The sequence below is a fragment of the Lepisma saccharinum genome, chromosome 3 (assembly GCF_977018435.1).
Source record: "Lepisma saccharinum chromosome 3, izLepSacc3.1, whole genome shotgun sequence".
Classification (NCBI taxonomy): domain Eukaryota; kingdom Metazoa; phylum Arthropoda; class Insecta; order Zygentoma; family Lepismatidae; genus Lepisma; species Lepisma saccharinum.
The window spans coordinates 123,996,672-124,024,363 of NC_139231.1; the positions used below are offsets into that span (position 1 = coordinate 123,996,672).

At 37.6% G+C, this 27,692-nt stretch overlaps 1 protein-coding gene across 4 annotated transcripts in view; it reads right to left on the reverse strand.

The window, feature by feature from the left end:
- Positions 1 to 27,692, reverse strand: part of LOC145985997 (TBC1 domain family member 19) — a 79,032-nt gene that overhangs the window by 8,664 nt on the left and 42,676 nt on the right. For all 4 annotated transcript variants that reach the window (XM_083120155.1, XM_083120157.1, XM_083120156.1 and 1 more), the window contains exons 8-12: positions 22,765 to 22,877; positions 21,471 to 21,545; positions 11,367 to 11,429; positions 9,378 to 9,543; positions 3,287 to 3,488 (exon numbers count right to left, since the gene is read on the reverse strand). In XM_083120155.1, coding sequence (XP_082976281.1) covers positions 3,287 to 3,488; positions 9,378 to 9,543; positions 11,367 to 11,429; positions 21,471 to 21,545; positions 22,765 to 22,877 — 619 coding nt within the window. The remainder of the gene's footprint in view (positions 1 to 3,286; positions 3,489 to 9,377; positions 9,544 to 11,366; positions 11,430 to 21,470; positions 21,546 to 22,764; positions 22,878 to 27,692) is intronic.

Consider the following 27,692-nt stretch of genomic DNA (forward strand, 5'->3'; position numbering starts at 1 on the left):
GGCGTGATGCTGATTACATCACCACCACTCACGACCGGATCAAGAAAATGTGGGGCGTTACCCCCACACCCCCTATATGCCTTCATGGCGTGGTGCTATGCACAGGGGATGGGTACTCTCCGTAAGTGTCCCTTCATCAATCTCATCAGTCATCCTCATCTTTGTGATTAGTCACAAGTGGCAGAAAAGCAAAGTACAACCACCCAAATCAATTGATCAATCACTACTATAAAAATAAACTCTCATGTATTTCTTGGAATGCTGATTGCCCTAGTACTAATAATTAACCTTTAGAGGATGAAGCCTTGTGCACATGGAAAGTCTCTGCAGGTGGGACCTTTTCAAGCATGCTCAAAGTACAAAAATAATTGTATTTTGAAAATTAATTTTCGTAGAAAGACGAAATTGGTTTTGTTTTCTATCCTAAAGACAGGGCTTTTAGCGGAGGTAAAATTTATACATTGTGCCTCCGAATAATTAGTGTTAAAGGAAGAAGAAAATTGAATTTTAAAAAAAATCGCTCCTGTGGCCCACACAATAGATCGATGTGAATGAAAAAAAATGTAGTATGTAGAAGTTGTACATACGTACAACCATGTCAAGTTTAATTGAAAACATACTGAAAGTTCTAGGCTAAAAAAATAATAATGTGTAAGAGAGGCAGTGTACTTTTTTTTTGTTACCTCCTAAATATGTTTTTCTAGCACATAGAATAATTTTCAATAGGTATGGATCAATTGCAAGATTCTACTGATACTGATAAAGTACTGATATACTGTTTCTACAATTAGATGATCTGATATATTGATTTGGTTTATTTTTACTTTGCTTTTCTGACACTTTCAGCTAATTGCAAAGATGAGGATGAGTGACGATATGATGACATTGAAGAGACACTCACAAAGAATACCCATGCCCAGGCTGGGATTTGAACCCAGGACCCCTGGTGTCATTGTGTGCTGCGCTAACCACACTGCCAGTGTGATCCGATACAAAATAGCAATACTTCATGAGGATTCTGCAAGATTTGTTTACCTCCTTAACTAATGATCATGGAAGGTTTCCCCCTTAGAAAAAATACTGTATGAAACCAAGGTAATTATTTCATTAAAAAATGAAAAATGACAGAATTATACCCTGAATTACACACTATTTTACAAATTCAAGCATAGCTTAACCTTATTTTTATTATAAAATAATTGTTAATAATTTTCTGCCACTTTTAGCTAGTCATAACAATGAGAATGAGTGATGATTAGATACAATTGACGAAGTGACTCTCCAAACAACATCTACATCCACCCAAGGGCAGTATTTTTTCAATCGGCTGTTACCTGTGACAAAACATGAGTGCATCATTTTATCCCAAAATAAAAACATTCGTCAAAACAGTAGAAGCATCTGGACTCACCACTTCCCAAAAGGTTTTGAACAATAGTATCTGCAGGCAAAGTCATGGCTGGTATTTTTTGCAATAAAACTGGCGTCATTCATGTGTATTTTCTGCCCAGTGGTGTAACCATAAACAATGTTTACTACTGTCTGGTTCTGAAAAATATTCATGATGATTTCAAGAAAAATGACCCAGTTTGACCAACTACAGATGTTCTATTTCTGCAAGACAATGCACTCCTGCATACAGCCCAGCACCCAAATTGCACACTACATGAACTCGGCTGGTCCACATCCATCTTACAGTCCTCACCTTACCCAAAGTGATTTTTACCTGTTTGAACCCTTATAGGAGTTCCTTGGAGGCTAGCCCTTCGGCAGTAAAGAGGTGAAGGAAGCAATCCATTAATGACTCCAGCATACAAAGAAATCTTTCTGTGCTGCTGACATCTAAATACTAGTGAAATGCTGGAATAAGTGCATTAATGTACAGGAAAGCATTACATCGAAAAATAAAAGTCTTTTTCTACTATCGGATTAAAACTTATGGATACTCGAGTTTGGGCTCCAATTAAAAAAAACAGTAAACCTTCACAAAAACGAGTTACATCAAATTTAGCTTACTCAATTCTTCGTTAAGCTATGGTAATCAATTCTTTTTCGAGTATGCCTTCAATTTTTATTCTCGTGAGAACAAAAAATGCCATTTTTTTGGTGTTTTCCAAACAGCTGCTCTCTCTGAAATTCTATAAATAAAAAGCTTCTGGTCTGGTTGTGATAAAATTTAAATACAGTTCAGGTAGCAAAGTTTTAAATACCATTCTTAATTTTCAGATTTTTTAGATCGGCGAAAAAGAGTTTCTATCTATTTTCTGATCTTGTTTTGAAGCTCTTTTTTTAAAACCCAATATCATTGTCAATTCACATTGCAAAACCGATTTGACAGATTTCTATTCAACAGATTAAAGATGTGTGTTGAATGTGGTTACACCGCTCACAGTTTCCAATGCTTGACAGTCATCCTTGTAGTGACAATCCATGCAGTGCTGCCACGTTCAACACACATCTTTACTCTATTGAATACAAATCTGTAAAAAATCGGTTTCACATTGTGAATTGGCAATGAAAATGGGTTTTAAAAAAAGAGCTTCAAAACAAGATCAAGATTGTATTTGTAGGACTACTCTATTTCTGAAAATTGATAAGAAACTCTTTCTGACCGATCTAAAAAATCTGAAAGTTAAGAATTGTATTTGAAATTTTGCTACCTGAACTTTATTTAAATGTTACCACAATCACAGCAGAAGCTATTTATTTATAGAATTTCAAAGAGAATGGTCGTTTGGAAAACACCAAAATACCAGCACTTTTTTTTTTGTTCTCAGGATAAAAATCGAAGGCATACTAAAAAAAATTGTTTTTCTTGTATGTACGCATTGCTTGCATTGTAGAATTATTTTCCTGTAGTTTACGGTTATTACAAGCATAAGAAAACAGTTTTCTTTGTGACGTTTCAGGAGAACACACGCTCCTTTCATCAGACATTTATTTTCATTGTGTTCTCCTGAAACGTCACAAAGAAAAATTGTTTTCTTATGCTTGTAATAACCGTAAACTACAGGAAAATAATTCTAAAAAATTGATTACCATAACTTGATGCAGAATTGAGTGAGCTAACTCGTTTTTATGTACAAATAATTGTTAATTTTTCATCGGAGCCAAAATATAACTTGGGTGCAGTATCCATAATTTATAATCCGATAATATGTAGATGTCCAAATGTGATCTGTTATTCTGAAAAATGAAATGTCCTGGTTTGACTTCAATTCTCCTCGTAAACTGATCAAGCAAACTAATGCACAACATGAAACACAAAAATTCCATGATAACTTACGGTTGAATATTTATGGCCTTGAAATGCAACCACAGTTCAGGTTCATGACACTGAAGCAGGCGCTCGAACAGAAGACACAAGCAGAGTATTCCCTGTTGATGTGATGACACCTCATGCAGACGAAACAAATATCTCACGTAGAAGGCACGGAATGTGTAGTACAGCTGCACAGGATCATCATAAATGTAACAAAATGGTGTAGCTGTAAAGAAAGAAATTGATAATATACAGGGCTATTCTAAATGATCTTCCCGATTTCAAAGTTTAATATCTCACGTTTATTTAGTCACAATGACATGCAAATTCTTTTAAATGAAAGAAAAACTCAAAAAGTTTTTTTTACATACATACGTGTTATGTTCCACGTCAAAGGTGCTCAATATGAGTAAGTAAAGTAAAGAGCTCCCCTGTGCTTAGCACCATGCCATGAAGGTGTATAGGGGGTGTGGGGGTAACGTCCCACACTTTCTTGATCCGGTCGTGAGTGGGGGTGATGTGATCAGCATCACGCCCCTGACCACCTTTACCCCCCAGGGTTTCCCCCAGGTACCCATGTTATTCGACGCTGGGTGGGCGCCGGTGCCGCTTCCATCGTTAGAAAAGTTCCCCGATTTGAACTGGCCAGGGATCGAACCCAGGACCTTTAGCTTGGTAGTCAGATGCGTTACCGACTGAGCCACTGCGGCCACTGCTCAATACGAGTGCCTTTTGTAATTCGGCACATATCAAGCCGATAGTCAAATTCTTGCCACACTCTTCCCAACATCTCAGAGTCAATGGACACAACTGCTTCTTGGATGCGTACTCGAGGTTCAGGTAAGTTGTTAGGTAGGGGAGGCTCATACACTTGGTTTTTAACATAACCCCACAAAAAAAGTCACACGGGGTGATATCTGGCGAACGGGGGGGCCAAGGAAGCAAGCAAGGGGGCCAAAGAACCTGATCCTTACGACTAGCTCGCCCTATCCATTGATTTGGTAACCTTCTGTTGAGTTCCCTCCTGACATCCCGGTGCCAATGTGGGGGCAATGTTCAATTCTCTGCTTGCACGAACCGTTGATTTTTTGGGGCTTCTGATGAAAGTCGCACGCACCCAATCAACTGTTTCATCACTAACTCCTGGCCGGCCTGTTGATTTCCTTTTGCAGATAACTATACCAATTATCTATACCACTTCCGAATTGAGTGACTGCTTGGTGGATCTAACCCGAACTTCATCCTAAAACTTCATTGGACATAAATAACTGACTGTTGTAAAATGAAATTCCAGGACACAAAATGCTCTCCTGTCTTCGTTTCCAGCCATCTTGATTTACTGTCGCCCTAACGGCAGAATGCGTAACTAAACATCTGCTTTGACAGACGCTAAAACTTTTTGAGATTTTCTTTCATTTCAAATACTTTGCATGTCATTGTGACTAAATAAACATGAGATATTAAACTTTGAAATCGGGAAGATCATTTAGAATAGCCCTGTACACAAAACCAAATAAAGCGCATTTTACGTCTGTTGGTTAAGATTTTGAAACAATGGGAAAACAGAATAGGAACATGAAGCACTGATTACGATGTATGCATTTTATAATATATCTTTCTAGTTAGAGACAATAATTGCACAAATCTGTACATATATGATGAAAGCCATGCAAAGTCGGCAGCCTCAGTGATGGAGTAGTTAGCATAGCATGCTACGATGTCTGAGGTCCCGGGTTCGAATCCCAGCCTGGGCATGGGTGTTCTTTGGGACTGTCCATTCATCCATTTCATCATATCATGACTCATCTTCGTGATTAGCCAAAAGTGGTCAAAAATCGAAGTAAAATAAACCCAATCAATCAACCATGCAAAGTCAGATTGTGTTTTTAATTCAGAGCATTGTGTCAAGTAGATGGCTACATATGTCATTACAAATTTAAAGTTCTAAAATATGAGATCACCACATTCTGAGTTTAAAAATTATGAGAAATAAATAAATAATAATAATGTAGAAAAATGAAAAATTCTATTGTTACTTTATTTTCATTTTACTTCATTTTTACGCAGCTTTTGGCTGATTGTAACAATGATGATGAATGATGAAACTGATGAAGGATTAGTCACAAAGGGATGCCGATAAACAGGCTAGGATTCGAAGCTGGAACTTTGGTGCAGAAATTGTTAGCTGACTGCTCTCTGAACTCCACAACAGAAATGACCATTATGCTTCTCATAATAGTTATTATTATTATATTATTTTCAATCAACCAGTCACAAATTTACCATGCTTATTAATTTACTTACTTAAAGTTTCAGATACACTACTAAAAAACAATTTTATACTGAAACTGTAACAGGACGAAACAAGAAAACAAAACAAAAACAACACAAGATGGCAAAGGAACGAAATATTTAAAAAAATAAAGTTACACAACTTTTGTAAATGACTAGGAAACTGTATTCCAGCAAGAAAATGTCAACATTCAGAGGTAGGGTATTACAGGGTGTTTTAAAATGATTTGAACAATAAAAACATGTTCCATGAACAATACAACATAATCATTATAAGTATTTCATAAAATATAAAACCGTTTACTTACGTTATGTGAGTATGTTCCGTTTCTAAAAGCAACGTTTTGCTCCTTCTTTGGCACATATCATTGCAACATGCCGTGCCAAAGAAAGAGCCTGAAGAAGGGAGCACATGCTTTTACAAACAGAACATACTCACATAACGTAAGTAAATGGTTTTATATTTTATGAAATACTGTTATTTACTAAAGTGGGTAATTCGCACATGTGCAAATATGAATACATAATCATCGATCAAATATCCAGTGAAATATATTCAAACACATCCATAAGTTTTTTTTGGAATGGTCCCAGTAGTTTTAAATTCTGCCGCCAGGCTGACCAGTTGCGAAATGGCTGCCAGTGGTGAGGAGAAAGCATTTTGCGAGAGTACGTTGGTCACGAGTGTGCAACGTCAGTTTTGTACACGATTTCATAAAGATCCATCAGCAAAGAACTAAACTGCATTAGCGCTGCAGTGCAAACCATGACGAGAACAAGCTGAAATGTGCCTGGATGGAGTTAGATTACTGTATTGACGTGTGCAGAGTGAAGAGTAACAAATGGTGTTCACAATGAGCATTTGTGAGTTCAATTCAATGGTCTTTATTCTTAGGCGAGGTTCAGCAAATGTTGATCTACCACCTTAACTACCAATTAACTTCACGATAAACAATGGCACTTATACTTGGACAGTTACATTACATATGTGAAATTGTATCTCATGTTGACAATTTATGGACAAAATATCATGAGTTGAAATCGTTCACATCATTTTGAAACACAGTGTTTAAGTGAGGAAACCTACAGAAAAAGACCATAGTCGAAGGGAGAGACTTGTGAGATTGTGGAAGAGCTTTACATTGTGGGTTGGTCATGTGGGTACTTGTAGAGTGAACTGATTGGTTAGAAATTAGGTTTTAATTTTACCATTGATAATTTTATGCAAAATTTAATGTATGCTAGTATCCAAAACAGACATCTGTTTTACGAAGTGCCTCAGAGAAGGTATTCTATGGTAAATAATGGCCAGAAACTGATGACAGCTCCTGGAAATATTAGTTTGGAAGCTATGGTCCATTTAGGGGAGCAGTGTTTAAGAACAGGGGAGGCAAAAGATTTGAAAAATATGGTAATTGATGATTAGTTTTGGATTTCAGTAAAGCTCCACAGAAGGACAAGGACACGTATGGCCACTTTGTTCTTTCTATTTAGGGTAATAGCGAAGCAGGAGCATTTCTGATGATTCAATTCCAGATTCCACCAATGAGACAACACAAGTAGTTCTACAAGAGCTGCATTCATTGATTGATTGAGTTGGTGTTTTAAGTTCACTTTATGCACAGTGTGGCTAAAAGGACTGGACCTACAGTTTAAAGTGGGATCCGAACCACTATGTACCTCTACCAGGAATCAAACTTAGGACCCCTTGATTACAAGACGACAACGCTACCACTGCACCATCGGAGAAGCCCCCAAGAGCTGTGTTGAATTAACACACAATGTTAATTGGACATTATGCATTGTCTAGCGCTTTCACCTGTGCTTATTCTAACGCTACATTTCAAGAGAGCACTTCTTCTCTCATCTCCAGGTGAATGTACGCATGCTTTTTGTTGTCCGCCCATGTATATGTATGTAAGTAATTTTATATATCTCTTTCAATATCTCCCCTTTATGTAATGTCTTACATGACATCTGCTAATTCTCATGTGTGAAAATTTCAATGTAAACATCATCAACTGGAAGAAAACACTACAAAGCCTGAACTTCGTCAAGAGAAACAAGATGTAATAAATAAATACAATGAGTAACCCACATTTTGTGCTGCCTGCTGTTGGAACCATTGACTGACAACTGCCCCACTAGGAGACTGCATGATAGCTGAACTAATTCAAATGAGCAAATACCGTAACTCAAAAACATAATTAACCCTTAAGATGCCGGGGCTGATTTCCTCAGATTTTCCTAAACGCCAGGAGCATTTTCAAGCGGGAAATTTGAAATTAGCTAACATTCGAATAATATTTTTTCTTGGGAACTACGAATGCTAGAATAACAATTGGTACCATGTTTTGTTTAGCAAAGATTATGCTACAACTGTATAGTCTAAAAACCCTAATTTCCTTTACCAAATAAAAAAAGGAGGAGGAAGTAACAAAAAATATTTTCTTTTTACTAAATTTGAATTTCGTCTCGCCCCCATGTAGGTAACGCCAGGATGTGTGGATTTGAAACAGTATCTGCGTATTGCCCGATATGTGTTCCATTTCCCTGGCAAAAATTTGACACTTACTAATTATACTTTTGAAGAAAAAGATATTCTGTAATGTAAAAGCTGTTCTTTCTTTCGGTGGGAAATTTAAAATTCTTAAGAGTTTCAATAAAAATTTATATATTTGTAACTACGAAAGATAGTTACAAATAGTAACAGTCTAGGTTACAAGCCTATGGCGAAAAAAAGTATTTTCATTCAACAAATAGAAATAGAAGAAGAAATTTTAAAAATATTAGTTTCTTTACAAAATTTGAAATCCGTCGGGCCAGCATGTAGACATCGCTGCGACGTGACGTTTCAAGACTTTATACCTAAATATTACCTGATATGTGTACCATACTCATGGCAAGAATTGCTCACTTACTGCTGATAGTTTCGGACAAAAAAATATTTTATTGTAAAAAGGTGTGCTTCTCTTGTTTAACGAGAAATTCAAAATTCCAATTTTTAAAAATATTTTGGATACTATGAATGCTACAGTTAAAAATTATATCTCGTTTTCTTAAGTATATACTAGGCTATAAGACTTTGGTTGGAGAAACCTAATTTTCATTTATCAAGTAGAAGAAGATGAGTGTTTTTTTTTTTCACAATTGATTCACGTCGGCCCCCACGTAGGTAATTCTGGGACATGATTGTTCCAAATGGTACCTGCTTGTTGCCTGATATGTGCTCCATTCTTGTGGCAAGAATTGCGCACTTGGTGCTGATACTTTTGGAGGAACAATATATCTAACATAAAATACGGGCTTGTTTTCAGCGAGAAATTTAAAATTGTCTAAAAGTTTTAAAAAAATGTGTATATATATATATATATATATCTCGGAAACTTTATTTGCTACAGTTATAAGTTTTCTTCAGTACAGAATAGGTTATAAGTCTATGGTCTAAAAACACAATTTTCATTAATCAAGTAGAAGAAAACGGTGGTAAGAATTGCACCCTTGCAGCCAATACTTTCAGAGAAAAATAAAAATTTTTAATGTAATGTGTAATAACCGTTAATTTCTTTCCGGCGAGAAACTGCCCACCCCTCTCCCCAAATATAGTGAGAATGATGAAATTAAAATCTACTAATTGATACTGACATACGTCAAGTTTCACAAAACATGTATCTCAGAACATTATCTGATACACAGGGTCTTCCCAAAGTCACACAACACTCCTTGTGACACGGGTGTCACAGCATCTAAGGGTTAATATCAATGCTCACTAAAAACAATTATGCATGAACCACCAAAATGCAATTAAATCTTGAACACTTACCATACATAGTAAAGCCGTGAAAAGGTGTAATTCCACATGGAGGAAATGCCACTACCATATCTGCACCATCAGGAAACCTTGATTTCAGAGTGGCCAACATAGGATTACTGGCACTTCGGTTGAACAAGTACAAGATATCAGTGTCTCTGGAAAAGCTAAGCATCACCTGCAATTGAAATTACAGAGACGTAAATTTGAGGTAGAATATTCCTAGCATGTCAGCTGTTATCACCCCACACAGAAAAATTCTGTTTTCAATTATAACTTTCAATTCTTCGGCAATTGAAGAGAAAGTTTGACAAAGCAATGCAAATAATTATGAAGAATAGCTCAAACCAGGACTAGAAATGAACCGGTGGGGACTGGAACGATGTTCTGGTTCTTGAAAATTGGAACCATTCTGTTTCGTCTCATCAGAAATGGCAAGTTACACAAAGCTAAAATTTCAAGTCAGTCAAGCAATAAATTCAATCCTTGATCATACATAAAATAACAGTTGATTTTGAATGAGTACTATTAAGATATTATTGTGGATATTTATTTATTTATTTCGTCTTCTTTTACATGTTCATTTAATTCAAATTTTCCCCCCAAGTTGGGTGAGCTGAATACAATTCATGAATTCCACCTGTTTAAATTACAAAAAGAAAAAAATGTTCCACAAGACTCGTGTACATGTTTCATATTTACATAAATATTTTATATTAACTCACTCCACTAATCAATAATCTCATCGATGTAGTAATCAGAGACAAAAAAACAAAACAAAACAACAACACAATGTTAACAAAAGCAACATGAAACATGCTTTCATTAAAATTTCCACTTCAAGACCTGGCTCACACTCATGAGCATCTGGCATGGGGGAGGCATTGCCTGCATGAAAAATTAACGAGAGCCTAAAATTGTCATATTAATTTGCATTAACTATTAAAAAGGACTAATACAAATTTTACCAAGAACATGATAACTTCAAACTGTAGCTGTAGTCTCTTTTGTTTATTCTTGGGGGGAAGGGGATACAGTGGAACCCCGATTTTACATTTTCCCGCATTATACATTCAATCTTGAGAGTCCCAACACAGCAAAATGCTATAAAAATTTCCTCGATTTTACATTTTCCTGTATTTTAATATTTTTCAGGTTGGTCTCCTAAAAAACATAAAATTGGGGTTCCACTGTACTTTGCTAACGCCGTTATTTGTTTGAAAAATTTCCCTCCTTGCTGCCCCCCTCCCTCTCCTCCTGCAGACTCTCTTGCTTTGTATGTATGAAACCTAACAAACCTAGGGTGTTTTCAAGTAAAAAGTGGCAACTCAAGCACAACATGTCACTTTTGAAAATGCAGCAACCAGACACAGACATTGCCGTATATCATGCCACTGTAGTGCAGATATTTCAATGGTTCGCTGTGATGGATGATACTTCAGTACGAAAGAACTATTACAAAAAAATTCCTGTGTACTATACTTGGAGTATTCCCAAAATTAATATTTTAATGTTACATATAAATTCATTCACCTCCCCACCCCCTCCAATGGGATTGTGATAATAACATCACATTGTAATCAAGTTTTCAGGTTACATGCGACTTACTCACTTTATGTATTATAAATAAAATAAAATATAACTTATTTTTACTTACATTCAGTGAGTATGTGTTGAGTAATTGACAACGTTTCAGGGACCACTGTCCCCTTCTTCAGGTCGGTTTATCAGCTTCACGGTTGCCCACGAAGCTTCGTCAATGGCAAGGATTAGGTTTACATGGATAGGATAAAATATTTTTAAATTTCTTGCTTGTCTTTTATTGATTAGTTCAAAAATCTACTTTTAGTGCACTACTACAAAAAAGTTTCAGTACTCTTCCCTGATATTTTCAGGTTCTCCAGGCTGGTAGACATCTTGAAAACTGTAGTTTCACTCCTGACTGACCTGTTCCAATATAAGGTAGATTAAAAACAAAGTTTTTTGATTTCATTTACTTACCTGATAAAGAACATCCTCAAATACAAAATATTGGTCATCATTGGATGCTGTTAGCTGTACATCCTAGAAAGAATTTTTTTTTAAAAAAGGAAAGAAAAGTCATGTAAATTACATCAACTTTTGAATGTTTAAAATGTTGATGTACATTTACAATACTACAACAAACAAGTTATCATGTGCTACTTTGATATGAACAAAGGTATATACTTAACTACAATTCATGTAAATTAAGTAATCATCACCATCTTTCAAAAACGAAAATCGGTGTAAAAAAATGTCAAAATTTTCATAAAATTAGGGAGTTGGGAACACTTTTACAACACAAAAATCTAAGATTTTAATTCTGCTTGAGAAATTCAATACCTTTTTGTTTCTGTTAGCATGCCAGATAAAGGATCAATAACACACATTAAGAAATCATAACTTAATTTTTTCACTCAAAACATATGTAGTACAATGCATTATACAATGTCATAGTGGTAATAACTTTGTTTACAACATAAACATTTTACTACAAAGAATGAAAGAAAAAGAAGGAAAGGGGGTGGGGAATAAAGATAAATTATTACAATTATATACAGATAAAACACTCAAAATATCTGTGCTAGAACAATGAACATAATGGGTATTGACCAAGGTGTACTCACTCAACTTACAAAAGTTCTGGTTTCTGTATTAGAAATGTATATGCATACTGTTGTCAATGATGACAAGCACTTCAGTTTATATGTCTATGCGTATGAATTTTTTGCTCATACCAATATTCAATATTCTACTATTCTGATATAAAATTACAATTTTCCACTAGGAACTTGAACCCTCTTAATTAATCTATGTGACCAGATGACTGAGGTGAAAGAAACTGCACATTTAGATAAATACATACGAGGGGTGACTGAAAAGTTCTCAGCCTACCCATGATGCATTTATCGTAGCTGAATGTTACTTTAGCTAATCATAATATATGCCTTTGCAAAGCCCCATACCAAATTTCATAGTACTATCTTTTTTTGTTTTTAAGATTTTGATGTTTGAAGTGAAGACTGTGAGCATTTTCTGAAAAATGGATAAAGTGAGCATTCGTGCGGTTATCCAATACCTCCTGAAAAAAGGCATGAGTGGACAGGACATTCACAAGGACATGATGGAAACATTGGGGGAGGATTCCCCATCGTATTCTACTGTGAAAAAGGTGGCGGAATTCAAGAGGGGAGCACCTCAGTCCAAGATGCACCTCGCAGTGGAAGGCCGGCAACGACCTGTACTGAAGAAAACATCACAGCAATACAGGATCTTGTTATGGCAGAACGGCGAGTGACAGAACGTTACATCGCAGAGAAAGTGGGGATGTCCCAGGAACGCGTTGGACACATACTAACAGTTGTGCTGGACATGCACAAGGTGTCATGTCGATGGGTCCCGAAAATGAGTGCTGAGAACAAACGTCAGAGACACCTCTTGTCTTCAGCAAACTTGACCCTCCTTCAGGCTGATCCTGAGACATTTCTCCAACGTTTTGTAACCATGGACGAAGCATGGGTCCACCACTTTCAGCCAGAGTCCAAGGTGCAATCAAAACAGTGGAAAAACACCTCCTCCTCCACCCCCAAAAAGTTCAAGTCAGTGAAATCAGCTGGCAAGGTGATGTCTCTGTTTTTTTGGGATGCAAGGGGTGTCATCCTGGCTGAGTATCTAAAAAAGGTGAAACGGTGAATGGTGCGTATTATGCTGCTCAACTGAAGCACTTGAGGGAGGCCATCAAGGTGAAACGTCGTGGAATGTTGAAGAAGCGTGTTCTTTTCCACCAAGACAATGCATCCGCGCACACATCCACCATTGCAATGTCCGCCATTGAGTACTGCGGCTTCGAACTGCTTCGACACCCTTCCTATGTCACGGTATCTAGTGACATGTGAAACGCAGTTCGATATAAATTATTTTTTATATATTGATTCATTTTATGCATAAACATGAAAGTGTGAGGTTTGATTTATTTTGTGAATAAACTTGTATCCGAGCCAGACGTCGGGAGTTGGGGACGAGTTTTTCTTGAGTGACAGCCGCCGCCTAGAACATGACATATTTGCACCAACGCGGAGATAAGGAAAGATTATTTTCGCCGCTACTGGGCTCGAGTCGCAGCAGGCGTTCGAACCCATGTTCACGGATGACCAGGAGAACCAGCTGGAGCCCAACTCTGCAAGGATCCAGGATGCGTCGCTGACCGTGCCTTTCAAGACAATGGACAGAGGTCATTTCCATCCCCTGAGAAAGCGAAGCCAAGCCACTAGAGCGTCCTGTTCAACGGAAGAATTCGAATCTCTTATATATAGGCAGTACTATGATTCCAGACACAGTTTTCACCCGGATTTCATAGAGAGAGCAGCTCCGCGCTACACTCTCGCGTGATTATTGTTTTGTGTCCGTGAACTTCGTTTCCTTACGTACTGTGAGCGACTTGCGGATAGGGAGTTACCAGTGTGCGCCTTATTTTGGTGAAGATTACGCGGTGATTTGTTTTTGCCAAGCGTGGACTACATAAGGATGGAGGGCTAAAGAAGATAGAGAAGGGGGGCGTCGCTTCCCTGACGCCTGCAACGACGCCGAAGCCAGTCAGACGACGCCAAAACCAAACACTGCCCAAAGCCCGAAGGACGCTTTCAGATCGACGTCCCAACCAAAGCCCGAAGGACGTTTCCAGATCGACGTTCCAACCGAAGCTAGTTACCAGAGAAAGAGAGGGAAGGATGATACCAGAACGACGCCCAAACGAAGCCCGGCACCAGAGAGAGATGATTGCAGATCGACGTCCAATTGATGCCCGACACTAGAGATATTCCGAACCGGCGCGTGACCACGTACACCCGACGCTAGTGACAAGAGGAACGCCCGAAGTACTGAGGAGGTGCAAGTACACCTTGTCGTCGCAATTATTCCTCGTCGCGATCGACCTCGGAGGACAATTTCGCCACAAAGGAACCGTGTGCAAGTCCCGCGTCCAGGAGAGATGAATAACCACGCCATGTAGCAGAGTCTGGTACAGTATACTTCAGAGGGTCTCATGTACATGTAAACGTGCGTCGTTAGTATCAACACCGTACAGTTAACGCCGAAGTCTCACTTATTCGCAAAGTTACTCAGGAAACCACGAACCTAATCCCCGCATCTGATAATTTTTGGTATTGTTATAAAAAAGAGTCATTTCATGTTCAGATGTGCTAATTTAATTGTCTGCATTCAGGGTTAGAAGCTCCATTTCATTTCTTTAACATTTAGTATAAATTGTCAAAGTGTGCTCCATTTCTTGTGTAACCGACCGCCCCGTCGTGCCATTTAATTTGTCAATTGTTGACTGATGAGTCCTTTTTAATTGTGGAAAGCGTAGTTGTTTTTATTGCAAGGTCGTGTGCGTGAAATAGTATTATTTGTTGCATAGTGGTTTTTAAGGTAATTTTTGCTCGCGCCGACGATTGATTAGTGTATTCCGGCAGCTGGAGTCAATTAAGTTTTTGCATCACTATGTAATTGAGTAGTTGTTCTCATTGGACGAGAGAGGCTTGTGTGTAATGCCCCCGTCCGAGAAATTTGTATAAAGTCGTGCTTACGACTCGATGCACACGTTCATTCGAACAAAAGATTTAACCACGCCGACCCAATTGTCTTAGTTAACCGCTTTCCGAGGGCTGGCACTTAAGTTAATTTAAAAGAGCACAGGAGCTGGAAGACAAATGCCCAAAATTCACATAAAGGTTTAAAAATTAAAAGGAATGATATGTTAATGAGATCCATGATTTGTATCCATACTTCACATGTAAAAATACCTCATGTGTGTGAAAGAGAGATAGCGTGAATGTTGTGAGAGTGAGGAGGCTTTGTAAACAGTTGTTGATTGCAATATTTTTTTGTGGTTACAATATATATTCACTTTTTACCGTTCGTCAGTGTTGTTATTTGACGTTTTTCAGGTACCAGATATTATGCTATTAGTGTTTTATGATTGTTCGAATCTACATATCAAAGGTAAACAAAACAGTGTAACTTTTCAAGGTATTAATCTCCACCTCGCAATAGTATGACAATAAACGACCGTCTCAGTACCGAACTTGATAACTGGACCGTGAGTCACGACCGGTCTCCCGTACACATAACGACGTTTGGCCCCGTGCCGGGGTATGATTGACACGTCATTTTGGGGACCGTGAGTGCACTCGTTACACCTATTTGCCAGACTTGGCTCCCTCAGACTTTCATCTGTTCCCTAAACTCAAGCAACACCTCGGTGGAATCAATTTTCCATCAGATGATGACGTCATGGCTGCGGTGGAGGACTTTTTTGCAGTGCAGGATGAAACGTTCTACAAGGAAGGTATCATGGGCCTGCAGCACCGGTGGCAAAAGTGTGTGGCGCTGAAAGGGGACTATGTTGAAAAATAGCCATGAACGATTGAGCTCCTGGCAACCCTTCATGGGTAGGCCGAGAACTTTTCAGTCACCCCTCGTACTTTAACAAACCAATTGATACATCTTATATATTTATAATTAAAAAATAATTTGCACTTTACAAACTATTCATCGGAATAACACACTGATAAAATAATAATAATAACCCATGGCATGGCAGCCCTCGAAGGGCCTTGGCATATCTCCCAACTGCCAGTCTCCTTCCCAGAATCCTACCTAGAGGTGTGGAGATCTTTAACCAGTAATGGGGTGACATGGGTCAGCCTGTCTAATCCTCATCCGTTATAGATTTCAGAGACCGGGTTTCACTACCCACTAGTAGTTCCAAATTTCCCCACAATGGTGGGTTGCCACAGGTCTGAGAGACTGAACCCAGGCAGACTCAGACTCATGCCGTCCGCAGACAAAGTCCAAAGCACAGCGCCATCGACTGCACGGCCACGGATGAGGACACACTGGTAAAATTAGAACAGGTAAAAACCTGTTGTTGTGGGTTACATAGTTTGTTCAATCAGTTGGAAAATGATCAATTTAACAATATATTGTTACTGTATTATTGTATACAATGGCTAAATATCAAACAATTAATCATCTTGGAACTGATTCAACAAAGTACAAGGTCTGTCCCAAAAGTAATGAGCCTATTTTTCGCAGGCCAATCAGAAGGGTCAGCTGTTTGTGGGGGATGTCAGGTATACAGAGTGATGTAACTCAGTTGCCTCCGAGCCATTCCAGCATTTGGATTGCCAGCAAAGTGAGAAGCTGTTTTAGTGCCGTATCAAGGTCAAAAATGCAGCAGTGGTGTGCAATTAAATTTTTTCGTCAAACTCAGCAAATCCACTACTCCATTGAAATGCTACGACAAGCCTATGGGGATGAGATTTTGTCTGACTCAAGTGAGTCTGTTTTGAACTCTGGCTGACATTTGAGTGTGAGATAACCATAGATAAGGTGGGGAAAAAAAAAAGTCACGCATCTGCTCTAAGATTACCTGGTTTCTTCACCACAACATATGCACGTTAAACTGGCTTGTTTAATGCATATGCACCTTGAAGTAGTCGTGCAGTGGAAGATTTCCACCTTAAAGGTCTACTTATTAGCTATGGGGCAGCTATGCTATTCGAATGTACAGATACAACACTGTTCCAAATTATGGAGTTTATTGACATAATGTGCAAGCACAATTAGACTACATAAAGAAAGATTGTTCGATGATAAACTCGCTGAAATAAACAGTGTCTTATCACTTGGGCCAGTTTGATGGATATTAGTTTAACTAATTAATAATAATGAACTAAATCTGTCTTTTGACTGTCAAATCACTTCTTCACGTAGTATAGACAAGAAAGATGATGAACAAAATATAATTGAGTGAGTGAGTGCAAGATCGGAACTTAAAACATTACGGAAAGTACTTATCCTTCTCCTCCATATTGTGGTTCCTCGGACACCTTCACAAAGTGTCGACCTTGAGGAAAGCAACTTCCATTCTCTGGGTCAGAATCCAAAATGTGCTGCCTGAAGGGCTGCGAGGTTGCACCGAGGCTTCCTTATTACGTCATTGTGTAACCGATTCTATTGACCACTGGTGGCAAAATTAAAAAGGATTCCATCAATCTGGCATAAATGAAACAGAAATATAACAAAATGACGGCTCCGCACGCACTACGGTCCATAAACAGTGCACCATCTCACGTATCGCTGTGAGGGAATTTCTGGCCAAGAAAAATGTGTCCATTCTTCCCCACCCACCGCATATCACAGACCTGGGCCCAGTCAACTTCTTTTTGTTCCCGAGGTTCAAATTCGACCTGAAAGGACAGTGTTTTGGGACGATTGAAAAGGTTCAAGCAGCCGTGATGAATGCTCTGAAAGGAATCTCTTGTCAAGACTTCCAGTGCTGCTACGAAGAGTAGCAGCAATGTTGGAACTGCTGTATTGATGCTCAAGGATCCTACTTTGAAGAATATTAAATGTATTCAAACCTAGTTACAATAAAACGATTTTTCCAGAATTAGTCTCATAACTTTTGGGACAGACCTTGTACGTAATTCACATTTTCCAGTTCTTTTTTTTCTTTCAAATCCATTGGGTCTCATGCAAAGAAGCAGCTTGTGAAAGGATATTACATACAAAAAAAATAATTTATGTGCTGCTTTTAACCCTTTCGAGGCGGATGATGAAATATTCGTCATCCATGGAAATTCCCCAAGGACGGAGCTCATTTTAAGCAAAATGTTTATTTTTTTAAATTGTAATAACACGATAAATGCCAATCAAGGGTCGTTTTATTCAGAATTTCCAAGGCTTTCGTTCGGTAAGGTAAACATGTCGATGTGTACCCATTTTTGGAAGCAACAGACAGAGGAATCTCATTTTTTTTTCATTTTTTCTTTCAAAGTTTGGCTAGCTCCCATCCAGTAGCATTTATCGATCTGGGCAAACCACCACTTGTTGCTGATTACCCCAAGTTATGTAATGGCGAATACATAGCATCAAAACGATAATACAAATAGTAATTTTTTTAAAAAAGAAGAAGAAAACCCAAGGTCAAGGAGAATGTTTATCACAACTGACCAGAAACTCCATCAGAAATACGCCCATCGATCAGGGCAAACCACCACTGGTCGCCCCAAGTTATATAAAGGCGAATACGACAGCACAACAATCAGCCTGGCGACGCGAGAATGTCGTCAGAGTCTACTCGGCGATGACGGCAGATGTGAGGTGAAAGCTTGGAGATTAAACCCAAAAATATTCAGTGTGTTTTCTTAATTCGATTTCCTGTTTATTAAACTTTTATTACCAAAATATTTGTTTGACGAAATATTCATCATCCGTCCTTGAGTTACTTCTGACTAGTGATGAGAAAAGTCGTTCCTTTTGCGGATTCGATTCCTTTCGTTCCGCTCACCTAAAGGAATCGATTCCTCCAACTCGTTCCTTCGTTCCTTTCGTTCCACTGCAAGTCGGTCCGACTCCGGCTGTCTCGTTCCAGTTCCACCATGATTTCGTTCACTCGTTCCTTTTCGGAATCATGATTCCTGGAATCATTTCCTCTCGTTCCGAGGAACGAGGCTCATGTTTCGTTCCTCCTTGTCAGGAGAGGAGGTGGGGGAAATTGAAAATAATGTAGGATGGAGTTTTGTGGACCTGGTAATATGTGTGTGTGTGTTAATTACACGCGGACAAAGGGTGGGCCCATTCAGTGTTATTTTGCAGCATTTTACACTTCGCGGGTGCACTGCTAAACAATGTGAAATTACAAGTACTTTACTTTGAAAGGAGAAAATTATCATCATGCATTTTTTCCCCATTTATTACTGATATTAGCTATAACAAATTGTAATCACACTAAAAGCGATGGAAATAAAGCTAAGAAAAATATGCCATGTGGTAAAACAAAATCTCTCAAAAAGGCCGATTGCGCGTAATTGATTCGACGTAAATATATCAATACCGGGTTTTTAGAAATATAAATTTCTTTTATGTCGACAACAGGAATGGTTCATAACTGATATTTTCTTTTTACCTTATATATATTCTTAATAAAGGTTGTGTAATGGGAGGGAAAGGGGGAGAAAAATGAACCGTCGAATGTAATTAATAAATTAAATTGTCATGGATGCCAAATGATTACTGCCCTCTTCTCTCAATGTAAATGTATTTTTATTAACTTCAAATACATAGTTACATCCCTTTCTTTTTAGAATTCGATGTTCTTATGATTCAGATTTCAGCGAACATTTGATTTTACGAAGTGCAGGTGTATCTCAAACACACCCGCACCCTTGCCTCTCTCCAGGCTGTTTGGTCGGAACGAAACCTCGGAACGATTCGTTCCGACTCCAAATTCTCGTTCCGATTCCAAAAACTCGTACCAAGGCTCACTGACTAGTCCTTCAAACGTACAGTCCGCCTATTGGGGAGCTTGGAGCGAGTTAAAAACTGTAGTAACGCCCTCCATTATATTTGGCTTCTTGGTTGGTTCCTTCTGACCTCAATAGCGGGTGAAGGAGGGAGAGGAGTTTAACCGCGATGAACCCAGCAGGAAACTTTCCTAAAAACGGGAAATTTTGGAGCCAAGGAAGGGAAAAGGGTGAAACGTCTAAAATGTGCAAGAAACGGTGGACTTAGATGTCTTGCATTAAATAATACTTATCTTTTATAAACACCTGAAATGTATTTTCTTTCAGTTCGAACTCAGTTGATCGCAGTTAATCGTGATTGAGTTAAAAGGTGTAACAACATTCAAGTAAAGCCGGAGCCTGTGGCTGAGTGGTTAGCACATCGCGCTGCGACGCCAAGGGTCCCGGGTTCGAATCCCGCTCGGACTTGGTTGTTTGTGAATGTCCATTCATCGATTTCATCACTCATCCCCATCTTCGCAAATAAGCCAGGAGGCACAAAACGCAAAGTAAAATAAACTAAATCAATCAATCAACAATCAACATTCAAGTAAAAATATTAATTAACAATAACGACTCAAATAAAACAGATTTTGTCCAACATGAAGAAAATAAATTAAGTACATACTCAATGATTTATCCACCTCTAAATATCACGGCTATATTTTTTTCGCAACAGACCCCCTTTAAATTTATTCACAATCATCTAATTTGGTAGCCGACTCCCGTGGTGGAGGGGTTAGGACTTCGCGCTAACACTAGGGGGTCCCGGGTTCGAATCCATGGATGTTTGTGAGTGTCCATTCATCACTCATCTCCATCTTCGAAAATTAGCCAAAAGTGGCACAAAAAGCGAAGTAAAATAAAGCAAATCAATCAATCAGTCTGATTTGGTGTTAAATTTGCCTTTACATCATTTACACCCTCCTAGATTAGAAGTTCTGGATAAATCGTAAAAGTATGGATAATTTATTTTCTATTTTATTGTTGTATTTCTTGGTTGTGGAAGACCAGGAATTTTCAAGTCGAAAGGGAAATTTTTTGCTACACGGGAGGGAAATTTTTCTCCGACCCAGGGAAGAATTTTGCAGAATTCACAATGTCCCTGCTGTTTAGCCCAGACCACTCGGAATGGGCAAAATACAACTTTCCTCCTACCCCCCCCCCTCTTCCCTCTCCTCGGAGTGCCTTTTCAATGCTGAGGCAGATGGCGGGAAAGTAAGGGAACAAAAGGACAAGAGAAGCCGCTTGTAGAAGTTTCTCGCATGTGTTGACAACGACGCAGGCGCAGTAGCTAAAAACAAAACCGGATTCGATTCCAGCTGACTTCCGGAATCGGAACGATTCGTTCACTTGCTGGTTTCGTTCCTTTGGAACGATTCGTTCCGGAACGACCCATCACTACTTCTGACATCTATAGGCCACGCCCCAAAAGGGTTAATTACACAGTGAGTATGTTCGAAGATGGCAATAGATCATACTAATTAATTGTTCTATTGCTAAATTGTGTATTATAATTTCATGCATATCCAACATTTGACTTGAAACATGAATTATATTTCTAAATTCATAAATAGATAACAAGGTTGCAGAATTATATGCTATTTATATATTTATCAAACAGATTAAAATATGGCTAATTTTTATGATATACATTTATTGGCTTCTGCTGATAAGCACATAATATTTTTTTTATCTCTAGCACACAGTATATTTTCTTAAATCTTGGACATACCTTAATAATTAACTTGTCAACCATCATGTCATACTTCAACACTGCCATTTTGAGGTCCCTAAAATACTGGACATGCTGTAAAAAAAAAAAAATACTTTTAATTGACTCACACTTTAATAACCAATAAGTACTTTCAGATTTTACATGAAATATTTATCAAAATTTGTGTTAGTGTTCAGTATTTAATCATTAAAAATTAAAATAATAATACTAACAGTCTTCTCCAAGGGTGTAGTGGCAATGATGTCAACTTCTAATCAAGAGATCCTGGTGGAGGCACACAGTCCCGATTAGCCTGTCTCAGCATAAAGTGGACTTAAAAAGCCAAACTTTTGTCATAATAATACTAACTCTCACACAGGAAAAAACAGTGTTCTTTTTATTAACCAAATTCATAACTTTGTATCGAGTATCACATATCAATAGATAAAGCAATTTAAAATCTTACATTTTCTTTTCCAGCCATTGGGCAGTTACTTTCAAAAAGTAACAGACTTACAATTACTTTCACAGTTACCTTATTCTGTGTAAGCATTAAGAGAATGTGTTGCATGTATAAGATTCAACAGCAGATAGTACTTTTCTTCACTGATCTGGGTTCAATACCCAGTGGAGACACATGGTGGTTCGGATCCCACTTTAAACTGTAGGCAGAGTCCCAATTAGCCTTACTGTGCACAATGTGGGCATAAAACACCAACTCAATCAATCAATCAATTTTCTTCACTGGTGACCATCAAAAATGAACACTAATTTGCATCAAACAATAATTCCTTCATGTATTTAAATATGCAATAAGAGCAAAGAAAATTCAAAATAAGTATAAAATAACACTGAAATACTGAAAATACTACATGATGCAAAACATTTGCTCACAACAAATGTAATTACCGGTATGAAGATTAAAATTATTATTAAAAATATTTCTTATCATTTAACATGTCCAAATTTTGTTCATTACTACTGAAATGTACAGAAAAGTCTTATCATTTGTCACCAGGAAAGCTTCAAGACTTACTTGTAAAAGTAAGTTACTTTGTTACATGCAAAAAGTTAACAGAGTACAGTAACTCAATTCAAATGCTACATTTCTTTGTTACTCATCTTAAAAAAACTGAGTTACTGTTACTGAGAAAGTAAATGTTACTTGTAACTGCATTGCAATTAACTCGTTATTTCCAAAGATTGGCAGGAATTGTAGGACAATATTGGATACACTTCAAACACAAAAATTTGGAAAGAACAACTGACGAACGTTTTCAATAGGTAAAAGACATTAACACCAAATACATGCCTCTTCTCTGGCTTCAGATCCCAAAACTTGGGCCCATATTTTCCCTCTTAGGCTACGAGGGCAACCTTTTTTCAAAAACTCTTGAGCTAGAGGTGCATGGTTGCTGGCAATAACTGGAAATAAAATAATAATTAATATTCTTGCTGAAATCAGGAGGCACGTACAAAGTGAGTACAAAGTAGTGTTTTACTGTACAATGTAGGGGGAAATGGTGAATGTCACATTGAACTTGAAACTTCATTTCATCACTTCAGATAAGAGTCACATGCCCGAGCTTACGTCATTAGCCAAGATGGCGCTGAACATGCAGCAGCAAGTTACAGTTGCAGCGTGGGCAATTGCACACCAGAATGATTGCGAGAGCTGTGAGCATAACTATGGACTTATACTAAACAATAATTTGATGTAAGCAGTCATTTTCTCCACTTTCCCAGTCGACGGCAACAATGTTACGTTAAAATCACGTCTCACCAGCACAATAATTCTGGTATGCAATTGGCCATGCTGCAACTGCTAGAGCATGTTCAGCATCCTCTTGGCTAATGACGAAGCTTGGGCAGGTGACACTTATCATAAATTATAAAATGAAGCATTCTTCCTCTTTGAACAAACGGTTGGCACTTTTCATTGTCATTAGCATGTAACATAAAAGCACAGTACAAGCATAATTAACATATCTTATATGTACATTTTCCTGATGATGCCCTAGACCTGTTTCAAATACGCCTTCTGGAAACTGAGTCTTCAGTCACAGTAATACAAGAGTCATTCAAAAAATAAGTTTCCCTATGTTGTAATATTTTTATTTGGTAATACATACATGCAAACTCTACATGGCTAGATAAGTACACACCTGTACTACTTTTCAACATAATCGGCTTGCACATTGAGGCATTTGTCCCAACGCTGCACCAGCTTATCGAATCCCAGTGCATAAAAGTCCAAGCTTAGGCCTTGCATCACTCCTCTCGCAAGTTCTCATGGATGATGCTGTGAGCGTTCCCAAGGTCAAACGTGTTGGCCACCTCACAAACCTAGATTCTTCTGTCCCACCGGATCAGTTCATCCACTTTCGCAATGTTCTCATCAGTGGAGCCAGTTGAGGGACGACCGGATCGAACTTCATCAAAAATCCCTACTCTGCCTTCAGTGAACATGTTGCACCACCTTCTGACCACCTGCACAGACATTACAGTGTCAACGTACACAGCAACCAGCTTCCTGTGGATGTCAAGCCATTTGCCCATTCATACCAAATCATGACACGCAGTTCTTTCTGACACCAGCTGTCCAATACACATGCGCCTGCCATGCTGCCCTCCTCTCGAATGGCGCGAACCCGGCGTTTCATGATATTCCGTCGTTTCCTTCTCCCTCTGCGCATGGCACAGGTAACCTTATTTATTGAACGAGCCTCATATATGCTAATTATTGCAAGGGCATTGAAGAAACATGATAACTTTACACTGAAGCAATGTTTTTTGAGAGGACAATACTATTATGGGGAAAAATGTGCTTCGTTCTTATTCCTTGAAAAAAAATATCTTGCTTGCCCCTTCCTGGAAAAAATCCTGCAGATGTTCATGTAAGTGTGTAATGTACTTATTGTTGTTATTTAGCCCAACTTTTCTGCCATTTTTGGCTAATTGTAACAATGACGATGAGTGATGATTTTGATGTAGGAACATGCAACAACACCCACGTCCAAGCTAGGATTTCAACCTCAGAACTTCGGTGGCTAATTGAAAGTATACAACTTAGTGGACTTAGGAGTAAGTGAATATAACTCCATTGTTTTAATACATCCTCAAAAGTAGGTAATTGTAAGTAATCTTAGCTTGACGTTACCATTGATGTCTTATTGTTTTTGATTATTTTATGCTTTGAACAACCAACATGAAATTTTTACTAAAGCAAATAAAGTACGAATACAAAATTTATTGATACTGATACAAATCAATGTTATTTTGTATTATGATAACCGTCGCTGCGCTTAAACTTGCAGAACGATTATCAATGCAAATAAAATTGCGTAATTAACGATAACCGTTATATTTAAAATAAATACAATACAGGCGCAGAAAATCTCACTACTTCCATCACCATTTTTAGTACTTATTATTTCTCGTTGCTATGGTTACATCAATTTCATTTCTTGTATTTTATACAGCGTGATAAGATGATTATAACAATATCTATAAAACAAACATGCATAAGTTAAAAACAACATCAATAACATAAATAATATTAACTTTGAACATGACAGTTTGAGAATAGGACAGTCTCAATCTCTCCCCTTCTCCTGGAAAAAAAATGAACATAACATTTTTTTTTACATAATATATAAGATTTGAGTCCTGCTTTTAATATACACTCGTCAGGATAATGAGAAAGTTCACTTGACATAATGAACCAATTCACAAATTTACAATACTCTTTTCACTAAAGTTCTGAAAATGTCATCTTAGTGTTCGAATTTACAGTTACTTATGCATCACTTCATGATAATTACATTAGTTTAAGCAATTGTTCTTTTTTCTCATCAGAACAATTAAATTTCTTGATATTTGACAAGTTCTGCCTTGTTGTTATCTTCTTTCCGTCCATAGACATCAAAATTGTATAATTGTTTTTCACAGCATCGACTATATAGGGTCCAAGCCATAATTCCATAAACTTATGAATTTTCTTGTTAATTGCACTACTATGTTCATGATTTTTCACTAAAACAATATCACCTGGGACTATCTTCAATTTATTTGCATCACACTCAATAGGTTTGGACTTATATCTTTCCTTAATACGTGCTTTGGCGATAAAACACTTGTGTTTCCAGGGCACAAACTTTAAATCATCTGGCCAGTTAATTTGATTGAGAATTGAATCTTTTAATTCGTGATGAAGGAAAAGTTCACTAGGTGTGAAACCTATTATTTCCGAAACTGAATTATTTAGAAGTTTTGTTACATGAGTCAAATATTTTACCCAGTCCTGATGATTTTGCGAAGCATATAATCGTAACAATCGTATTAACTCTTTGTTGTACCTTTCCACAGGATTTGCGAAAGGCGAATAAACTGACGTGGTGATATGTTTTATGTTACAGTCATCCATATATAACTTCCACTCTTGTGATTTAAATTGGGAACCGTTATCTGATAATATTACCTTACATGCTGGATAGTGGTAAAAATACTGGAGCTTGAATTTGTTAATTATTTCACGTGACGTTGCCTTCCTTAACGGATAAGCCATTAAAAATTTGGACATCGTGTCAACTATTGTTAATATGTAACTATATCCTTGTGATTTGGGTAACGGTCCAACAAGATCTACTGATAACATATCATGTGGAGTAGTAGAATATACATGCAATTCATCCTTACTAATTTTTGTGTGAGCTTGTTTAGTTTTTGCGCATGTTAGACAGTCGTTCAAATACTGCTTGATACTAACTTTCATTTTAGGCCAATAATATAAACTTCTGCACTTGTTAAATAGTTTATAGTATCCAAAATGACCTTGTAAGTCATGTAATTTATGAAGAATTTTGGGTACAACAATAATAGGTACTACAAGTTTCCACTAGTCTTCTTTCAAATGTTTCAGGAATAATATATTATCTTGAATCGAATATTGCCTTTTTATATTCTGTGACAAATTCCCATTTTGTAACTTTTGTACAATGGCACTGCAATAAGAATCCGAATTTTGACTTTCTTGCCAAAATGTTACACTATCTTCATCAAGAAAATCAAGACTTACGTTATTTACATATAGTACCGATAGAGTTGGAAAACCTGTACTTAAATCAGGATATCTGCTTAAAGCATCTGCAGCTTCATTAGATTTTCCCGGCACGTGATATACATCATAATCAAACATTTGTAATTTCAAACTCCAACGATTTAATCGTGGATTCAAAGTTTTAGTAGATTCTAGCCAAGATAAAGATTGGTGATCGGTAAACAATTTCACCTTAGTTCCAGCTATGTAAATGTAGAATTTTTCAAAAGCAAATAATATCGCTAAGCATTCAATCTTGTGAGTATTGTATGATAACTCATTGCCTTTAAGAGATCTGCTAACGTATTGAATTATACGTGGTCCTTCTTCAGAATTTTCAGTTGAGTCTTGCCATAGAACAGCTCCTATTCCTTTCTTCGAACCGTCTGTGTTGACATTGAAAGGCTTCGTGAAATCTGGTTGATACAAAGCCTTTGGAGATATCAGTGACTTGCGGAGGTTTTCAAAAACTGAAGCATGAACATCATTCCATTGCCATTTTGATTCCTTTTTCAACAGATCATACAAAGGCTGTTGCCATTTCAGCAAATCCTTCAATAAACTTTCGCCTCCAATTAGCTAATCCTAAGAACCTTCTCAAGGAGCGTTTGTTTGTTGGAATTGGAAAATTAATAATTGCTGAATTCTTTGCAGGATCAACCATAATTTTATCACCGGACACTATGTGTCCAAGGAAGCAGATTTCTTTGTAAGCAAACTTACATTTGGAAAATTTAATAGACATATTTACACCCTTTATCTTTTGTAAAACTAGTTCTAGATGTTGCATATGTTGAGACCAATCTTTGCTGAAAATTAGAATATCATCCAAATAACAAACAACAAAATTTCTGCAATCGGTGGAGAATATTTTATTCATCCTGTCTTGGAACACTGAGACTGCTGATCGAAGATAGCGGAAAAGATATTGTCTGCCTCTATAAGAAAAAGCTGTGTAAGGATATGAATCTTCAGTCAACGGTATTTGAAAATAACCGCATGATAAATCAATTGAAGAAAAGTAAACACATCCTAGGAACCTCTGTAACATTTCGTTAATTGCTTCTACTCTCACTTGTGGAGAGATAACATGTTGATTAAGTATCCTAAAATCGATCACAGGTCTCCAAAGACCTCCTCGC